At 38.5% G+C, this 18,804-nt stretch overlaps 2 protein-coding genes and 1 long non-coding RNA gene across 4 annotated transcripts in view; 1 reads left to right on the forward strand and 2 right to left on the reverse strand.

Annotated features, from left to right (window-relative positions):
* Positions 1–1,613: 1,613 nt before the first annotated feature.
* LOC106092882 (DCN1-like protein) overlaps positions 1,614–18,804 on the reverse strand; it is a 34,454-nt gene continuing 17,263 nt past the window's right edge. The window contains exons 1-4 of one of the 2 annotated variants that reach the window (XM_013259829.2): positions 8,888–9,021; positions 8,265–8,620; positions 7,967–8,195; positions 1,614–2,620 (exon numbers count right to left, since the gene is read on the reverse strand). In XM_013259829.2, the coding sequence (XP_013115283.1) occupies positions 2,336–2,620; positions 7,967–8,195; positions 8,265–8,620; positions 8,888–8,890 (873 nt within the window). In that variant the 5' untranslated portion in view covers positions 8,891–9,021 and the 3' untranslated portion in view covers positions 1,614–2,335. Of the gene's footprint in view, positions 2,621–7,966; positions 8,196–8,264; positions 8,621–8,887; positions 9,022–18,804 lie in introns of those variants that run through there. The other variant, XM_013259827.2, reaches the window with a different exon arrangement.
* Positions 9,344–10,496, reverse strand: LOC131994368 (uncharacterized). The gene is made up of 2 exons (XR_009396666.1): positions 9,818–10,496; positions 9,344–9,691 (listed from the first exon to the last, which is right to left on the reverse strand). It is a non-coding gene; the product is annotated as an uncharacterized LOC131994368 (long non-coding RNA).
* LOC106092883 (protein FRG1 homolog) lies at positions 16,456–17,460 on the forward strand. The gene is made up of 3 exons (XM_013259830.2): positions 16,456–16,562; positions 16,626–17,210; positions 17,273–17,460. Exons 1-3 carry the CDS (start codon positions 16,504–16,506, stop codon positions 17,418–17,420), a joined length of 792 nt encoding a protein of 263 aa, XP_013115284.1. The 5' UTR covers positions 16,456–16,503; the 3' UTR covers positions 17,421–17,460.

An 18,804-nucleotide genomic window follows, 5' to 3' on the forward strand; every position in this document is an offset into this window, starting at 1 on the left:
TTCGACCCGGCACGGGAGGATTATAAGCACCACATCAGTTGAAACTCTGAACTCTAATTTGTTCGGTGTTCATCGTCATTACGAAAAGCTCAGCTGAGAGCTATCGGGCGTGTCCACAGGATACGGATGGTGGAATGCTTCGTATACTGAGTAGTATCGAAGGGACAGTTTTAGTGAGAGGCCGGGCAGCAACGGCTCTTGCATAAATACGGAGTGCCTGTGGTACTCGATGGGCCAAGACGATTTATTGGCGTCTTTTAATAACCAATGGCCATAACGGTACCGCGGCGATTGGTCCTATGGAACGGAACGAGCGTGACGAGAATCGCTACCTCGACATACAATTGTGGATACAACATCAGCAACTACTGATTTCGAAAACTGTTAATAGCTTCCCAGAATTTCTTTTGCGTCTATCGTTATGACACAGCTCTCCCTGAAATGTTCTGTGTGTCGTAGTATAGCCCCAATCCAGCCCGTCTTCTGAAACCCTCCTCAGTCTGCCCACCGCATCCATAGTGTCCAGAAGGGAACCTGCCATCGTGCGGCTCAGGGCGGTGACTTTCGACCCATTGTTATTATGTGCCCTCTCAATATTCGAGAAAGCCGCCATCGCGTACTCCTTCAATTGACAAGTCGTCACATCTTCTCGCATCACAGCGTGGGGGGCCGTCTTCTCTGTCCTGCCCTTGAGTTATGTCTGAGGTTCTCTGACGCCAGACCAATTTTTGTTAAAAAATTTGTTATGTTTGAAATGTCAAATGCTAAGTTTTGTAATAATGATAATTGGCTCTTTACACTTACGATACATTTGTTCTAAATTTACGCCTTAAGGCCTGGTTATGCTCTCGTAAATGTATCCTAAATGTAAGAAATCGTGTCAGCTGTTTTATGAAAATACATGCTAACGATTACCGAACGTCTGCTATCCGTTAGTCGTACTAATGTAGTTTTTGGCATTCAGCTTGACGGCTCCAGAGTAGATTGAGTAGGTTGAGAAACTGACATGTCGGGGAGTAATACTTGATAGTAGGATAGATTTTTCATGTCATATAGATTCTTCATTTCCAAGAGTTATACCATTACCGTTTATGATCGCTCATTTGTGGCCCGTGTAGCCAGAATTTGGAATCAATTGCCTTTGAATTTAAGATCATTTTCTCTACGTCATCATGTTTTTGCGAAGCGATATTAAGAATATGCCAAACATCAATATGGTCTTGTTACTTTATAAATACAGTTCCTTTTTTAAAGTGTAGTTAGTGTGATTAACTAAACTTTTTTGCTATTGAACCGTTCATTCGATGCTACGGTTATAGATTTCGTGTATATTTTGATATCATTCGATAGGGGCTTTTAATTTCTCCATCACTTTTTTTCTATGGCTGGGAGCGGTTTTTTTTGTTTTTTTTTCTTCTGAGTCTTAAGTTAATTTAAAATTGTAACTTAATTTTTTATTAGTAGTATAATTTTTATTGTAATACGATATTAGGTCTAAATTTGTTTTTAGACTTTGTATTACATTGTATGAAATAAATGAATGTGTATATATCAATTGCGTTATTTTGGAGTTATGTTTTTGTAATGGCCAATTAAAAATAAATTCACTAAGATTTTCACTTGATAATGAATTAGCATTATTTATTGTTTAAAAACTATTCATGATTTATTTATACATACAGGAAAGCAAAAATTAGTTTTTTCTTTGTATTATTAAATCTAAAGCACTTAAAACAATAGTTGGTGGTGGTGGTGTAGATAGTTTAGCGAAAAGATCTTTAAAAAATATTGTAGAAAAATTAGTAGAGGTTGTAAAAAAAAGAAAAGTGGGCTAATGGTAAAAAATACAAACAAGAAATCTTCCTCAATGCCAAGGAAGTAGAGTGGAAGTATAGATAGATAGGTGAGAAAAAAGATAGAGAAAGTAGAATATTTTCTCATTACATATTTCAATTCTTTGCCGTGTATTAATTATAATTTTTTTTTAAACGCATCCAATGACACGTTGCGGTTTACTAAATACATATTTTAATTATTTTAATTTCATTATGTTACGTTACATTATTACAATTCATTAGACGTAGTATTTGATGTTGATGTTATTTCTTATATGGGGGGAGTTGGTTTCACATCTTATTACTTTTTCTTCCTGCTTTGTTTTGTTTATTTTTCTTTTCTTTTGTTGTTGTTTGTTACTCTCTCTCTTTCTCAAATCTGAATAAAAGCAAAAAATTACATTATTTCCTTTGTTAGTAAAAATAATTTAAAATATGAGTTCTGTTTATTATTTAGGTTTCCTTCGGCCATTTATTTATGTTTCGGTGACCAACAAACGTTAGCCATAGTTCATACTGTGCGCGGATGTGTGAAAGCTATTGGATATGTTCTTTTGCTGACTCGATTGTTGCTGCTGTTGAGGTGGTACGGACGTCAGAGATTGATTTGTTTGCTGCAGGTAATGTAAGAGCTGTCCATTTTCTTGGCACCATTCGACAAAATCATCAATTAGCACAGGCCACGCTCCCTCAGAGTCATAGTTGCTCATATTGTCATCAATATGTGTGGCAAAATCAAGTAATAGATTCCATGTATCCTTTGGTATCGAACGTTTATGTTTTTCCTAAAAGTAAAAAAAAAAAACATAATAAAAAATATGCTGCTAAACTAAAAAATTAAAAATATTTTTTAATGTCATAAAATAACGAAAATGTAGTCCCAGCCAAGGCGTATTTATCAGGTGGCCGCATCAACTCAGCTGAGAGAATTTGATATGCCAACTAATTTTTGAACACGCCGTACAAAAATATAAACTTCAAAATAAATAATTTATAAATTGTGTTTGTTGCTGTTATGGTTTTTAAACTAAGGGTACATAATGGCACACGTCTAGCAACCTCATTCACTATAAGTTTCACTCAGGGAACTTAGGTGTCTTGTATCAATCCCAAGGCAGCCGGTTGTACGTACCGGATTGACCCGATGAAGTCCTTCATCGGCAAGGGCTGCCGCCTCAGTGTACCACACACTGCTACAACAACAAAAGGTCTATTGTGTCGGCCCCGAAAGATTCAAAAGGGGCAGAAGAATACTGATAAAATTTACATCAATACAATGCCAGACATTGAATTAAAAGCTATAGTAGCCAAGAATGGCGAAAGGTCTTTTGCATGAAGATAATTTAGACAGGAAAATGAAATTTGTGCAGCCATAATCCTGCACCTACTCTCGCATTTTCAAGGCAGTCGAGCACCTATTGACCCCTCCTCATCCCCACAAATCGAGCGTAAGTCCGCCATGTGACCAGCGCAAGGTCAAAGTCCTGTCATTGCAATGGCTTTTCAGGATATTCAGTACTGAGAGCGGCAGCTCCATCACATCTAAGGGAGGTCCCCTAAACATACCAAGTTACCTAGTATTTTGGCAGCCTACTATATGCACTCTGAACGCCCACACACCACGATGACAACGTCATCGTCGTAGCCAACAAACTTTAACTGCCCTTTTCAAATAACCTGAAAATCTGACAGATATCCAAGAGCCAAAAAGAGGTACACTACCCCTCATTGCGGTGATTGAGCTCTAATCACAATCTTCCTTTTGAGCCATTGGTTAGCTTTCACTTGGTAGCTATCTACGGCTATAATAACCTTATGAAAACTATTTAAACCTGCCATCTTGGAGGTTTTGTGAGTTGTTGTTGTTGTAGCCACATTTTCATGTGGAGGTGTTGATCCTCGTCAGGCTCCTCCAGGCGAGCAAGCTCGTTCCGGTCCAAAGGACCGATCGCCGCCAGAACAGGGTGGTAATTGGTTATTTAAAGGCGCCAATAACTCGCCTTGTGCAAGAGTCGGTACCGCCCGGCCTCTCACTAAAGCCTCTCCGCTTGATACCGCTGATTTTCTGCGACGGCCGTTGCAGTAACTCTATATGGAGCATTCCACTATCCGCAACCTGTAGACGCGCCCGATAGCTCGCAGCTATGCTTCTCGTGACAGCAAAGAACGCCATACAGATTGGACTTTAATGTTCCAGCCAGTTTTGTGGCTAAAGCCTCTGGAGCTAATTGGAATTTTGAACATTTTTAAATATGTGTTTTCTTGCTTGACACACAAAAATTAATGAACTTCTTTCTTCTTGCTCTAATTGGTCGAAGCAAATTTGCCGAAAATTTTATATGTTAGGGCGAATCGAATTTTCTTCGCCCTGTTTACAAATTTTGACATATCATGTTCCCAAATAAGATGCTTTGTTGTAGCAATTCGCCGATGCGGCCACCTTATTAAATACGCCTTGGTCCCAGCTTTTAGCCTTCTGTAAATAATCTAGGTTAGGCACCAGACTCTTGAAGCTGTAAAGGAAAGAGGAGCGGACAAGGTAAGCACTGAATGTCATACTCGATCCAGTGCCTTTGCACCTCTATGTTGGTTTTGCGGAATTTAATTGTCCTTTAACTGATTGGGAATCTGGGGTTATTAGAACTTAGTGCACACTTCTGTTCTGCCTATGTACTTGCGGGGTCGTTTTTGTTGACGGAACGTATTTTTTCCGGAGGTGGTATCCCGTCTTTCCCATAACAGAAGGATATAGACGACAAACATATGCTTCTGGTCTTTTATAGAATCGCTCAGACGAGGATTTTGGCGGTTCGAAAGGCTTTGGGTACTATTGTCGATGTACATCGACGGTCAACTGCCGCTAGAGGTGTCGGGCCAAGCAAGGTTGAGACTGGTTAGGAGGTACAAAAATCACCACCATAGCGCAGAGGTAAGAATGCCCGCCTATGATGCTGAACCCCTGGGTTCGAATCCTGGCGAGAACATCAGAAAAATTTTTAAAATTTTGGTAAAAAAAGGAGGTCCCTTATCATTGAGCTTAAATTTGAATCGGACTGCACTCATTGATATGTGAAAATTTTGGCCTGTTTCTTAATGGAATGTTCTTGGGCAAATTTGTATTTTGTACCATGCGGAAGGCTATCAGGGTTTTCTGGATCAGATGGCTTCCAGTCCAGCCAAAGAGTATCGTTCATCATGCCACTGAATGTGGAACCTTCCCCCAGTGATATGCTTAAAACGATATACGCTTTTACGATAACCGCACAAATGGAGCGATGGCTAATGGTGTAATGGCAGGGTGGCCAAGACTCCTCCGAATTAGGGAGTCATTTGGCTCCTCAACGTATGTAGTTGTTGTTGTAGCAGTGTGTTGTGTTATGCTTGATTCTGTTGAGTGTCTAGATCCAGGAACTCTGCGACTAAGATGGGTTGCGTCTAGAGGGCCCTGGGTCTGAGACGAGTGGGTCTGGCTGGTCAGCCATAGGAATTGTGGAGGCTGCATATGCCGGATCGTAATTGAGCCAGAACTACTCTGGTTTGCCGGGGCAGGTCAATTTCTTCAGGTGCAATGGGAGGTGGTCTTTCTCCAAGGACCACATTCAGCCGATAGCTATTCACCGCAGTAGCGTGTCGGCATGAATGTTGTCTAGACCCGCTTGATACGCCGTTGATCAAGATGTTCTCTCTCTCTTACTCTTTTGTAGCGCTGAACCTCACGATCTGGATCATGAAGATCTACGCAATCCCATGCCCGCCGGTTGTACGTACCGGATTGACCCGATGGAGTCCTTCATCGGCAAATGGCTGCTACAACAACAAGATCTAACTTAAGGCTTCTCGGCGGTGAATACCTATCCACAAAATTATGATTTGTATGGTCTCTGCGATAGCAACCCAAAAGATATTGCTTAGACAGCATGTAGTTAGGTCTTCGCACTGGTAGAATCTTTGTCTCCTGATGGAGGTGGTTCACGTGAGAACTGAGAAGACAGTCCGTTGCAGCTCCAAGGACGGCATTCTGACAAATCTGTATATTATTCCACTGCGTGTCACAAAGCTGACGACACCAAACCGGCGCAACATAACTTACCCCAGATCAGCTTTGTACGTGGTCAACAAGGTTTCTTTGTCACCACCCCAAGCGCTGCCAGCAAGTGACTTGAGGATCTTGTTTCTACTTTTGACTTTATCGCAAATTGTTGTGGCATGTGAAGAGAATTTGTAAGAACTGACAAAAATGACACCAAGTATTTTGGGACACTTTCTGGTCGGAATTGTCAGTCCGTCAATCCCTGCGCGCCTCATGCGTGTATGTAGTGAAGATTTGATGGCAGATATCTTCAAATTTCTTGGAGCGAAATAAGAGGCAAGTTCGTTAAAATAGATGTTTAACCTATCGCAGAATTCATCAATGGGTGTGGCCTGATGCCATTATGTTGTGGTGTTATTAAGACAGAGGTTTTGGCGGTCCTGAAGGCTCTGCCGACGTATAAGAGACTGGTTAGAAGTTGCAAAAAGCATCTTTAGACCATGGGGAAGTCTATCAGGGTTTTCTGGATCAGACTACTAGCGTCCTAGCCAGGAATGTATCGCTCTTTAATGCTATTTCTTGCCGCTGAATGTAGAACCTTCCCCAGCTAGCTGCTTGAGACAATAGATGCTAATGCTGTATGTAGCAGGGCGGCTAAGGCCCTATTTCCAAGTTTTTTAAGAATAAGACTAAAAGGAGATCTGACTGCTAATTGCAATATCAGGTCTTTGAAGTCGCGCGGGAAACCGATGAGCAAATTGTGTGTACCTGCCTTCAATTGCGGGGACAAGGCACTGGATTAAAGGTAAACACCTCTTTCCGTAGGAAAATCTCACCGATGAGGGCATTTCCCTCGACCGCTTGGCGCCTTTCATTTTTGCCTATGGTGGAACTGCATTTGTATTATTTTTCTTTTCTTCTCGGGGAAAACTAGTGGATCTAAAGTTGACCTACCTAACCGCCATATTTTCAACTTTGATTACGATTACGTTTTATTGGCAGAAATTAAACCCTACCCCAGACACTAAAAATCGATCACAAGATCTACCTTGTACATGATATCTACTGGACTGGTATTGCAGAGACCATCCCAATCATTATCTTGTGGACGCATCCACTGCCCAGAGCCATAAGGTTGGATCTAAATGATCTAGAGCGAGTTTCAAAGCTACACGAGAGAACCTTTATATCAGGCGGCGTTTCAGATGGGTCATGATAGCATTCACGCAGACATGGTTGCAGAAGCGTTGAACAGCTATCAAGAGAACGCAGTCCTTGTAGATCGATCACCTTCCATTGCATCTAAAGAAGTTAACCTCTCTCGGAAAACCAGAGTAGTATCGGCTCAATAGAATGGATTCTCAACTTACTATCAGATCCCATTGGACGCATCCCATCTTAGCCGCAGAGTTTATAGATCTGGATATTTAACAGAATCCATTAGACAAATGGAAGTAACGTAATACACCACTAGTATGTGTGCGACTATTCCACCTCACATGGCTTGAGTCAAAAAACCGTGAGAATGTTGGTGACTATCGTGATATTCTGTATAGAAATTGAGAAATAAAAGCGATCTTCACCCCCATTATCTATCTCGTCTGTATTTAGTGTGAACGGCATAGGACATACAATAAGACCTCATATTGTTGAATCATTTGTAGTATAGGCACTATTAAAATGTGTTATAAGTAACACAACAATATTCCGTTAGGTAATCCCTATATATTTTTTACGTGCTGAACTCCCGGGAAGGATGTTAAATAGTCCCGGCCCGGGATAGCTGTGAGCACCACACAGGCTGGTATATTGAAGTCCGATCTTTGTGGTGTTGATTGCTGTCAAGAGAAGCTTAGCTGCGATCTACCGGGCACGTCCACAGGTTGCGGAATGTGAAATGCAACATTTTTCATTAAGCTAAAGATGAATCAGTCCGCCCTCTTTCATATGAGTTAAGTAGCCGATTTAAGAAAATGATGCGTCATAGGTTATTTGCTAGCAGTTTTACTCATCAAATTAAAATATTTTTATAAAAACAAAAAAAAAACGCTAATGGATTTACCCAAACAGGGCTATTCTCGGGAATTTTTTCTTTACTTACCTTTAAAAACTTGCACCACAATTCTAGAAACTTGAAACGCCCACTCAGCACAATAGTCCAATATGCAATGGCCATGTCCAAATCAATGCCTTTTTGGCCGGGATCCTTAGCATAATTAAAAGTGAACTGATAAAAATCTTTAAATTTACCCAAGTCATTCAGTTCCATCTCGAGCATTGGTAACTTGGCTTTTAGTTTATCCACACTATCGACACCCAACTCACTCATACTGTTGTTGAAATGGTCAAATGGAAAAATCAATGAATTGATCATCGACAGCTTGCTGATGTATGCTTACCCATTAACAAACTCCTCGCGGGTAAATTCACACTGAACTTCTGCATGGAATTTCCATGCTATTATTAGAACCAATTTTGAATCTGGACTCAATTCTAAATCGTCTAGGAAACGTATTACACCTTCCGAACTAATTTTTTGAGTGTCATTTGGATCCCGATAGCGAGAAAATAGTGAATCAATTTTCTTAACATTTAATTCTCGATAGTAGTACTCGGGATTTTGGAAATAGTTATCGCTGGCCAAGTCCAACTTCCAATCATTTTGTTGCAAACAATAAATAGCTGTTTGTTCTCCGGTCTGCGTTAGAGATATAAACTTTTTCACCTTATCCTTTTGTGTCGTCTTCAATTTATTCTGCAAAAGGAAAAAAGCCAAATATTCAGGGCGCTCTAATTAAATTTAGAAATCACTCCTTATTTTACATAATATTTGCTGTTTTTATTGCATAAATGTTGGAGATGGAAAAGTAATTTCGGGGAAAAATCTATTATTTTCCATTGCACATTTTGACACTACAAGTATTTGTAGCTAAATTTTTTGTCACAACTTTCTAATTTTGTTTGTTGCACTATGCTGCACTTATTAATAATTCTGTAAATTGAAACAGCACGCAACACATACCATCTTTCTGAGGAGTAAAAAGGTTATTCGGCTTTACGATTTTTCACTGCAAAAGAATTATTTTTTTTTCTTAATTTTTTATTTGTTTTGCATGTCCTAGAGATCTAAAGTCGATTTTCGACTAATCGGTTATTCGACTTTTCGTGTGAAAAGTCGAAATCGAATAATCGTTATAATATGGAGTCATCGACTTTTCGATTTTATAATTTTACACTGCGATTGAATGAGTTTGTGGAAATAGATCAGTAGTGGAATTCTGTAAAGTGTTTTAGCGAAAATCGTTTAATTAGAAACAAATAACAGAAGAGTTAATAAATTTGGTATTCAGTACCCACTTTTAACGACATTCGACCTCATTAAAGTCAGTAGTTTTCGCTAACGAATAGATAATCGTCAACACAACGACGAACGACTATTTGGTGCTTACTTTAACGACGAGAAATAAAAATCATTAACTACATTAGCTCTAGAATATTTTTCTCTTGTATTTGCTTACAACATTTCGGATATGTCTGCAAAATAAATTAATAAGCGAGGTAGCGTGCATTTCGTATTATCAAAAAAAAAAAATTCCGCAAAACTTTTATACAAATAAAGGGTGGTACTACGCAAGATAAATTCATTTAAAGGTAGTAGCAGACAAAAATATTGAGTGCACTTTTTGTCAATTGGGAACTTCGCGTGAAAAATTTGTACTCAGCTGCCTTTTGTATAAATCTTGATCCATTGATAGACGGCTTCAATTTGCAATTTATTTACCAAGTATTAACGCTTCGTACAGGCGATAGTCAGCTTGGGATGCTTCTAAAAATTTTAAGATGCGTTATTAGATTATGGAACTCTGATGAAATATTGCGTATTCTCAGGTTTATTTCATGTTGGAATACGATTTTTTGCACAAAAAAACATTTTATTAATCACAGTACTTACTTTTTACAGTTTTTACTTCACTGACTCAAAAACGACAACAATTAAAAGAAAAACTTTTCCATACATAGAGAGAATTTTCCTTCATAAATGTAATGATCGGGGTTCATTACATTTTGTTCATAAATATTATGTAAAGTTTTGTTATATAAGATCGTTCTCTGTGGAAAGTTTTAACAAAACATTGTTACCCTCATTGTAGAAATCCTCAAAAAAGTGTTTTTGCAATAAAAAGACAAATCTCCTATCATATGTTTCACCACCAGCATTATTTTAATAAATTGTGTTGTTTGCGTAGTGTTATCACAAAAGAGAATACCTATTTTTGCTAACAATTTATTTAAGGACAATGAACGAAAATGCAACGAAAATTCTTTTTTTTTTATCACGTTGGCCCAAGTTAAAAAACGTTTTGTCCACGCGTTAAGTGAATGTAAAATTTCCACTCAATGAAGAACTTAGGCTGTGTGCTGATTGATAGCAAAGTTGTAGAGTTTGTAAAAATATGACTTTTAGGTGGTGAATAATTTTTTGAGTAGCCCAGGGGCTAATAAGATTTTTGACAGAAGCAAATCAAATTTTGACGTTTGTAAAGTAGAGTTCCTTGTTGCTAGTTGTGAAAAGATATCATTCGGATTTTATATGTTATTAAAATCTTGGTACGATAAAATCATTAATTCAAAGAGACTTTTGTCTTTCAACAATGCCAAAGTATTTAATTGTACTTTTTGCAAGTTTACCAAACAATTGTTTTTAAGCAAATCATGGGTAATTTTCAACAAATTTTGATTATTTTAAATAGCTTTGCTTGTTTTTGCTCAAGCAGCAATGTCAAAAATAGAGAGACTGTTGCCGCTTGGCACAGCAAAATGTAAATTTTTTCTCGCCAGTGCAAGAAAACACCCTCTACGTCATTGTTACATCTCACCATAGGAGGATAGCTTCCAATTGGCACACCCGCTTAGTACTGAAAATAAACAATTTTTCACATTTTTATACCCACTACCGAAGGATGGGGGTATATTAATTTTGTCATTCCGTTTGCAACACATCGAAATATTCATTTCCGACCCTATAAAGTACATATATTCTTGATCAGCATAAAAATCTAAGACGATCTAGACATGTCCGTCCGTCTGTCTGTTGAAATCACGCTACAGTCTTTAAAAATAGAGATATTGAGCCGAAACTTTGCACAGATTCTTTTTTGCCCATAAGCAGATTAAGTTCGAAAATGGGTTATATCGGACTATATCTGGATATAGCCCCCATATAGACCGATCCGCCGATTTAGGGTCTTAGGCCAATAAAAGCCACATTTATTATCCGATTTAACTGACATTTAGGACAGAGAGTTGCGTTAGGCCCTTCTACATTCTTCGTTATTTTGACCTGGATCGGTACAGATTTGGATAAAGCTGCCATATAGACCGATCCGCCGATTAAGGGTCTTAGGCCCATACAAGGCGTATTTATTATCCGATGTCGCCGAAATTTGGGACAGTGAGTTGTGGTACATCATCCTTCTATAATTTGGCCCAGATCGGTTCAGATTTGGATATAGCTGCCATATAGACCGATCTCTCGATGTAATGTTTTGGGCCCATAAAAGGCGCATTTATTGTCCGATGTTGCCGAAATTTGGGACAGAGAGTTAAGTTAAGACCCTCCACATATTTCTGCAATTTGGTCGAGATCGATCAAGATTTGCCTATAACTGCCATATAGACCGATATCTCGATTTAAAGTCTTGGCCCCATAAAAAGCGCATTTATAATCCGATATCACTGAAACTTGAAACAGTGACTTATGTTATGTTGTATATGGTTCAGATCGGTTTATTTTTATATATAGCTACTAAAGAGACCAATATTTTGTTATACACAGTTGAACAATGACTTGTAAATCATAAATATTATGAAAATTCTTAATGAATAAAAATATATGAATATCATCGATTATGAAAAAAAGTTATTATATTTTAATTTTTAAACGGACGGATATGATACACTAGGTACTGATGAGGGTCATCAGCCCAGAAACGCGTCTGTCAATGATTGTGATACCTGGCCCGATTGTCTGATAGCTGGCAATTTCTTTTCTTCAATTCATAAAAACAATCTCTTCCTAACATACATTCTCGTGGTCATTTAAGCTCGACTAACGCAAGAAAGAAGAATTTATTCAAATGACCGGCTTTAGCAGCCAAAATAGAGATGATAAACTCCCAGAGCACGGGGAAGTAATTAGAAAATTAAACAGCTTTCAGTGGTTGTTGTTTCAAATATAGAAATGAAAAGCTCGTTTCATAGACAATAAATTTAAGCTCGACTAATGCAAGAAAGAAAAATTAAAAGACTCTATTGGAACCGATATTCTTATATGGAGTTTGGTAGTGGGAAGTGCCCCAGGGTGGTGGTTGGTGGGTTAAGGGATGGTGTGGACCCTCTATGAATTTCGCGCACTACTTGCCCAAATTACCAAAATCGGTAGATATGTATGTCCAATTTAGGGATGTTTTGTGGGGTGAGGTGATCCCCCAGATACTTAGCCCTGAAAAAATATTAGCATCGTGCTCTACCCTCAAAAACTATTTTGTAAACACCATATTGCCATTTGTTTAAGGGAAGTTTATGGGATGAGGCGTCCCCCAGACACTTGGCCCCAAATTGTTTATTAAATTTCAAATACCTTTCATTTGAGCCACATATTACCATGATCGGTAAATTTTTACTATTTGGTGGGTGTTTGGGGGGAAGCGGCGGTACCACAAATACATGTGCCCACTTTTGGATATCAGATTCGTATTATACTCCCAAATACCATTATTTGAGCCCCATATTGTGTCGGTAAGTAAATAATTGTTGTTTGTGGGTTGTTTTTGAGAAAAGGGTAGACACCCAGAAAATTGGTTCTGAAAGTGGGTGCCAATTTCGTGCTCTTCTCCCCAATACCTTTCACTTGAGCTCCACATTGACATGGTCGGTAAATATGTCCGATTTAGGAGTGTTTTGGGGAGTGAGGAGGTCGCCCAAACATTTAGCCCTGGATATATATCAGCATCTTGCTCTACTCTCAAATATCATTTATTTGAACCCCATATTGTCATTGGCCTAAAAATTGGATATCAAATACGGCTGCTAATCTCAAATACCTTTTATTTAAACCTTTTACTGCAAATTCAGCACATATGTCCGGTTTGTGTATGGGCCCTAAAAACTATCAACTCTTTCTAAGACTCAAATTGTCATGGTGAGTAAATACGTATTTGTGGGTAGGACGTCGGTTAGACAGTTTGTCCTGAATGTTGATATCACATTCGTAGTCTACTCCCAATTACCTTTCATTTGAGCCTCATATTTCAATAGTCGAGAAACATGATCGTTTTGGAGGCTGTTTTGAGGGATGCGGTGTCCACTCAGTGACTTGGTCCTGAAAATATATATTAGATTCTTGTTATACTTTAAAATACCTCTTATTTGAGCCCCACATTGCAATGGTCAGCAAATACGTCATATGTGGGTGGTTTTATGGGGTGCCCCATAAACAATTTTTCCCGAATATTGATATCAGATTCGTGCTTTACTCCCAAAGACTTTTCACTTGGGCCCCATATTGTTATGGTCGTAAATTTGCCCCCTACGACGTATAGACCGATCTCTCGATTTTTAGTCTTAGCTCCACAAAAGGCACATTTATAATCCCATTTCACACAGTAACTTATGTTTGCCTTTTCGACATTCGCGTCGTTTATGGTTCAGATCGGTCTATATTCGGATATGGCTACCACAAATACCACTATTTTGTTATACAAAATTAAACATGACTTGTACTTATTAGCCCATTCAATATTCCTCTTGAATTTGGTCCAAATCGGACCATATTTCGATAAAGCTGTTATGGGGGCACAAATTATGAATTTTTTACCGGATTATGACGAAAGGTGGTTTACATATATACCCGAACTGAACGTCTTTTTACTTGTTTTATTGGCGTAATCTCGTGTTTTGCCAACAATTTCTTTTAAGATTTCAGACAAATATCACAGCTGTGCTATCAAGCCTTTGACATTTAGATTTATTGCAAAATCAAAACAAACAAAAAATTGTACTCAGCTGTGCATCTTGGCATAATCCCACAAATTGTGGGCGCTCAATCGAAATAGAAAGTGATGGAATTGAGGTGAAGATTGTGAAATTCATTTGTATAAACTCCGCAAACAAAACGAAAACGCTTGGATTGTAGGTGTATGTGTGTAAAAGAGTGCTAAAACCCCGTTTACACTGCTCATTAAATCCGGATTTTAATTCCAAAAATTTAATAAAATTGTTATTTTCACAATGTTTCAAAAAATTAATCGCGAAAAAAAGTTTTTCAACTGTGAAAAACGAACATAATACCAGCCATTATTTATATTAAGTGGAGACTAAAGGCCAAACCAGAATGAGCCCGTTGTGCCTTGTTTTTGAGCGACGCGTTGCACAAGGCAACCATACAAACAAATCCCATAAAAGTAACGCTCAAAAGTTACAAAATTTTTAACTTTGACAACGGAAAACACTATCTACATGTGGCAGCACTGAATGACGCTCACTCTCAAGCGTCAAAGTTGACAATTTTATAACTCTACAGTGTTGTTTTATGAGATTTGTGTGCAGGGTTGCATTTTTGCAACACGACCCGAGCCAGATGAGTTCCCCTTACTAAACCCTCTGGTTTCAGTCTCAAAAATGTGAAATAGATGTCTCTGCTGAGTAAGTGTTAAAATATTTTTACAAAGAGATGGACTCTCAAATATTATTTTTAATTTTAAGGTAGCTCTCTACTTTCGATGATTTTTATTTAGGAATTAAAGGACAGGGAACACAAACCCAGTATGTATTATTTTGGATGTAAGTTCGCCAGGTCAAATTATGTATGTATATTGGCTATATGTCATTCTGAACTTAAATCACATTCCAAGTACTAAAGGCAAAAACAGAATGAGCGCGTTGAGGAGCGTCGTGTTGAAAAATGCAACTCTGCGAACAAATGCCGAAAAATCAACACGCAAAAATTAACAAATTTTTAATATTGACGACTAAAAACACTATCCTCATGTGGCAGCACTGAATGACGCTCACTTTTAAGCGTCAACGTTGAACATTTGTAAACTCTACCGCCAAGGCGGATTTAATAAGGTCTCACGCGAACAGCTGTTAACAGCCGGCCAGGTTTGACGGTATTAAGATGTCACATTTTTGTCTGCATTCTCTTTGTTGCTATCTTCTTTCTCGCATGTTCTGCTCATTTATGCACACGTATACACACACGCACACAAATTTCTGTGTGAGGGCAAAACGTCGATCACAAGATGGCTGATTGCACCATATGATTTATTATGTCATGGCTGATATTTCTGCAATTGTTTTTTCACTTTTTTTTATTGCGATTTTCATCGCGAAAAGCGAAGAAAATATGCGAGAAGAGACCACCTTTTACTGTTTTGCCATTCTCTATCGCGTTGCTTTTGTGGGATTTGTGTGCAGAGTTGCATTCTGTTTTAGCCTTTAGGGTTGATATTCTACCTTGCTACAGAATAGCCGCTTAAATCTTTAATTGTTTCGCGAGCGTAATTTGACAACAATCGAATGTTTTTGTTTTCATACCAAAAAAGGGGTTTTTATTGTTTTCTCTGTTGAATTTTTTTTTTCGCAAATAAAAGAAGAAAAACTAACCATTAAAACCAATAAAACATACAAAAATGATGCCATCAATAATTCCAACTGTTGTCACTTTGTTTTTTGTAGTTGTTCTCAGTACATCTATATATATATATATAACTTTCCGTTTCGAATTTAACTTTAAAATTAAACATTTAAGAATTTAACTTTAAAATTAAACATTTCTATTCATACTTTACTGCGCTTTAACCTTCATTATTATTCTCTCCACGAAGTTAATTTCCTTACCTCAACAAATTTTAAACTTCATTAAAAGATGTTTGTGTTTAATAAAACTTGTAACAGGTAATTCGCTTTGCTGTAGTTGGCCAAAACATAAGTTTCACTCATTGTGTACATCATTGAAGGTCAATGTTATGTTATGACAAACCTCTGATATGGTCTAGCAAAGGTGGTAGGACATTCTTTCATTGCCTATGGCTGGTACCAAGGCGGATTTAACAAGATCGTCTCACGCGAACAGCTGTTAACAGCCGGCCAGGTTTGACAGTATTAATATGTCAGATTTTTGTTTGTAGTCATCTTCTTTTTCGCATATTCTCTGCTCATGCAAGCACACACGTACACAAATTTCTTTGTGGACGTGTTGGCAAACCGTATATCAGCTTGATGGCACAATGGCGGATTGCACCATCTGATTTTAGTTGTTGTAGAAATGAGACCACCTATAACTGTTTCACCATGGGGTGGTACCAAGATCTATTCATTTATTATGTCATGGCTGATATTTCTGCAATTGTTTTTTCACTTTTTTTATTGCGATTTTCATCGCGAAAAGCGAAGAAAATATGCGAGAAGAGAAAATTCGTTCAAATATCTTTTAATGTGAAGAGCCTCTTTAAAACATTTTGCTTTCTTAACGTAACGGCGACGTATCGTATCACTCCAAATCAGGTCTATACGTCATGGCGATTGATATAACTGACACCCTCTGAAACAACAAAATCGGAAGAGCGTAAACAAAAAATGTCTGAGTATGATAAAGTGAAAATTGGTAAACTAGTTTTAAAAGGTGAAAAACACAAGTACGACCTTAATATATCATTAAATCATAGCTTAAGGATAATGTTTGAGTAATCCCAATTTAGGAAAAGCAAAAAACGCAAAAAGGAGAAAGAGCACAAAGATGAAAAACACAAAAAACGAAAAACCCAAGTGGACGAGGATGCTTTGAAGCATGGTGGTTGGTGGCAAGCGAAATTAACTTCAGAAATTACAGGACCGGTAGCTATACAATTTGGCGATCGTTCTTATGTCAAAGCTTTGGATAATGGCTTGTTTACTCTGGGTGCGCCCCACCGAGATGGTGAAGGCCCAGATCCAGAGGAAATCTTTACCGCATTTCCCATAAACGATCAAAAAGTATCGTTCAAATCTGGATACGGAAAGTATCTGAAGATCGAAAAGGACGGTATGATAACGGGCCGCTCAGAGGCAGTTGGTAGTCTAGAACAATGGGAACCAGTTTTCGAAGATGGAAAAATGGCTCTGCTTTCCGATTTGGGTTTCTTCATGTCCATTGATCCAGAAGATGATGCATGTGTTGCTTTACGTAAAAAGGTAACAAATTTGGAGATATGTGTTCTTCGATGCAACAATCCCCGAGAAACAGCTGTGGAAGAAGAGCCACAAGAGGAACAGGGCGATTTGTGCGAGGTGGAGAAGAATTATGTGTAAGTAAACACACATATAGGATATAAAAGTTTCTTATGAAGTTATTATGTTTTATTCACAGTAAAAAATTCCAAAAGTTCCAAGATAAAAAATTACGTATAAATAAGAATGATGTCAAAGAATTGGAGGTAGCTAAAGAAAAAGGCACCTTACATGAGGCCCTATTGGATAGACGTAGCAAAATGAAAGCTGACCGTTATTGTAAATAAAATTAAAGCCGGTAAAATAAAGAAAAACATTAGATAATGACTTTTTGGACTACATGTTTACTAAATTTCGTGGTACGTAAAGAATCAGCGAGCTGAATCTGGAAATAAACAGGGTAGTCAACGAATATAAGCGGAATTTGTGGCTGGAACACTTGGAGCAATGTAACTTAGGCACCGGTGTAGGCAAGCTGTGGTCTACTGTTAAGTCACTTTCGAACCTCGGTAGACGTGATGACAGGACCTCAGTCACTTTTGGCAAAATAACCGTGACTGATCCGAAGAGATTCGCCAGGTTGTTCAACGGTCAATTTATTGTGCATCCCGAGAGTGACAGGGCAAGGTGGAGAGCCATTCGCCGCATTCGTGGTCTCCGAGCCGATGAAGAGCCATCACAATTTACCGCGGGCGAAATTACGAGTGTCATCCATGGCGCCAAATCATCAAAGGCGTTGGGCCCCAACGGAATCTCCACATTGATTTTGAAGAATCTGGATTTACCTGGAGTTGAATCCTGTCCTCAACCTGTATTTGAACACTCTTATAGTTCCCGATATCTGGAAAATGGACAGAGTGACCCCGCTACTGAAGCCTGGAAAGGACCCGAGTTTGAGGGAGTCGATTGATCTCTCTTCTCTCACCAGTAGCAAAGACGCTTGAGGCATTACTCCTCCCGAGCCTCGGAGATTAAGAGCAGCCGTTACACTCTTGTGCTATTTATTTCAATTAAACAGCTGGTTTTCATAAAACAGTTGTTCAATGCTGCAAAATTCTGCTGGGGAAAAACCTCCAGTAGAAATTTGCAAGCTCTCATTTATCAAATTCTCAGAATTTTGCTGCCTCTAACGGACTTTCCCGCACTCTTCTGCTGGTAAATACTCCATACGGGGTAGCTGCAACTGCAGTCGCTGACAATCAGCGGTATCGAGTGAGAGTCTCAGGAAGAAGCCAGGTGGCACCGGCTCTTGCTTAAATACTGAGAGCCTATGATGCTCGATACGACAAGGCGAGATATTGGCGCCTTTCAATAACCAATGGCCATGACGTTCCTCAGCGGTCGGTGGTATAGACCGGAACGAGCTTGCTCGCCAATAGAGCTTGACGAGGAAAGCCCCATAGTTGCTTTGTTTCGACACTTTGAATGCGTACGAAATTTAAACACCGCAGTAGTACGGTATCCAAACTTTACATTGATACATTTTGGTAGTCAGCCTTATGGGTCAATTATGGATTGCAACTCAACTTTAGTTGCGTTGCCAACAGGCAAAATTGTTTTAGAAATATCCATTTTTGTATTGAATTTCATACTTTTTTCAAATTAACTTAGTATAGCCGAACGTTCAAAACTCTGATATTGAACGATAGTGGCAAATATGTTCAACTTTCA

Source organism: Stomoxys calcitrans, chromosome 1, assembly GCF_963082655.1.
Source record: "Stomoxys calcitrans chromosome 1, idStoCalc2.1, whole genome shotgun sequence".
In the NCBI taxonomy this organism is placed as follows: domain Eukaryota; kingdom Metazoa; phylum Arthropoda; class Insecta; order Diptera; family Muscidae; genus Stomoxys; species Stomoxys calcitrans.

Coding starts and splice junctions, on each gene's coding strand:
- LOC106092883 (XM_013259830.2), top strand. CDS start 16,504: ATGTCTGAGTATGATAAAGTGAAAATTGGTAAACTAGTTTTAAAAGGT. Junction 16,563..16,625: donor TTAAAAGGTGAAAAACACAA/GTACGACCTTAA, acceptor ATCCCAATTTAG/GAAAAGCAAAAAACGCAAAA. Junction 17,211..17,272: donor GAGGTGGAGAAGAATTATGT/GTAAGTAAACAC, acceptor TTTTATTCACAG/TAAAAAATTCCAAAAGTTCC.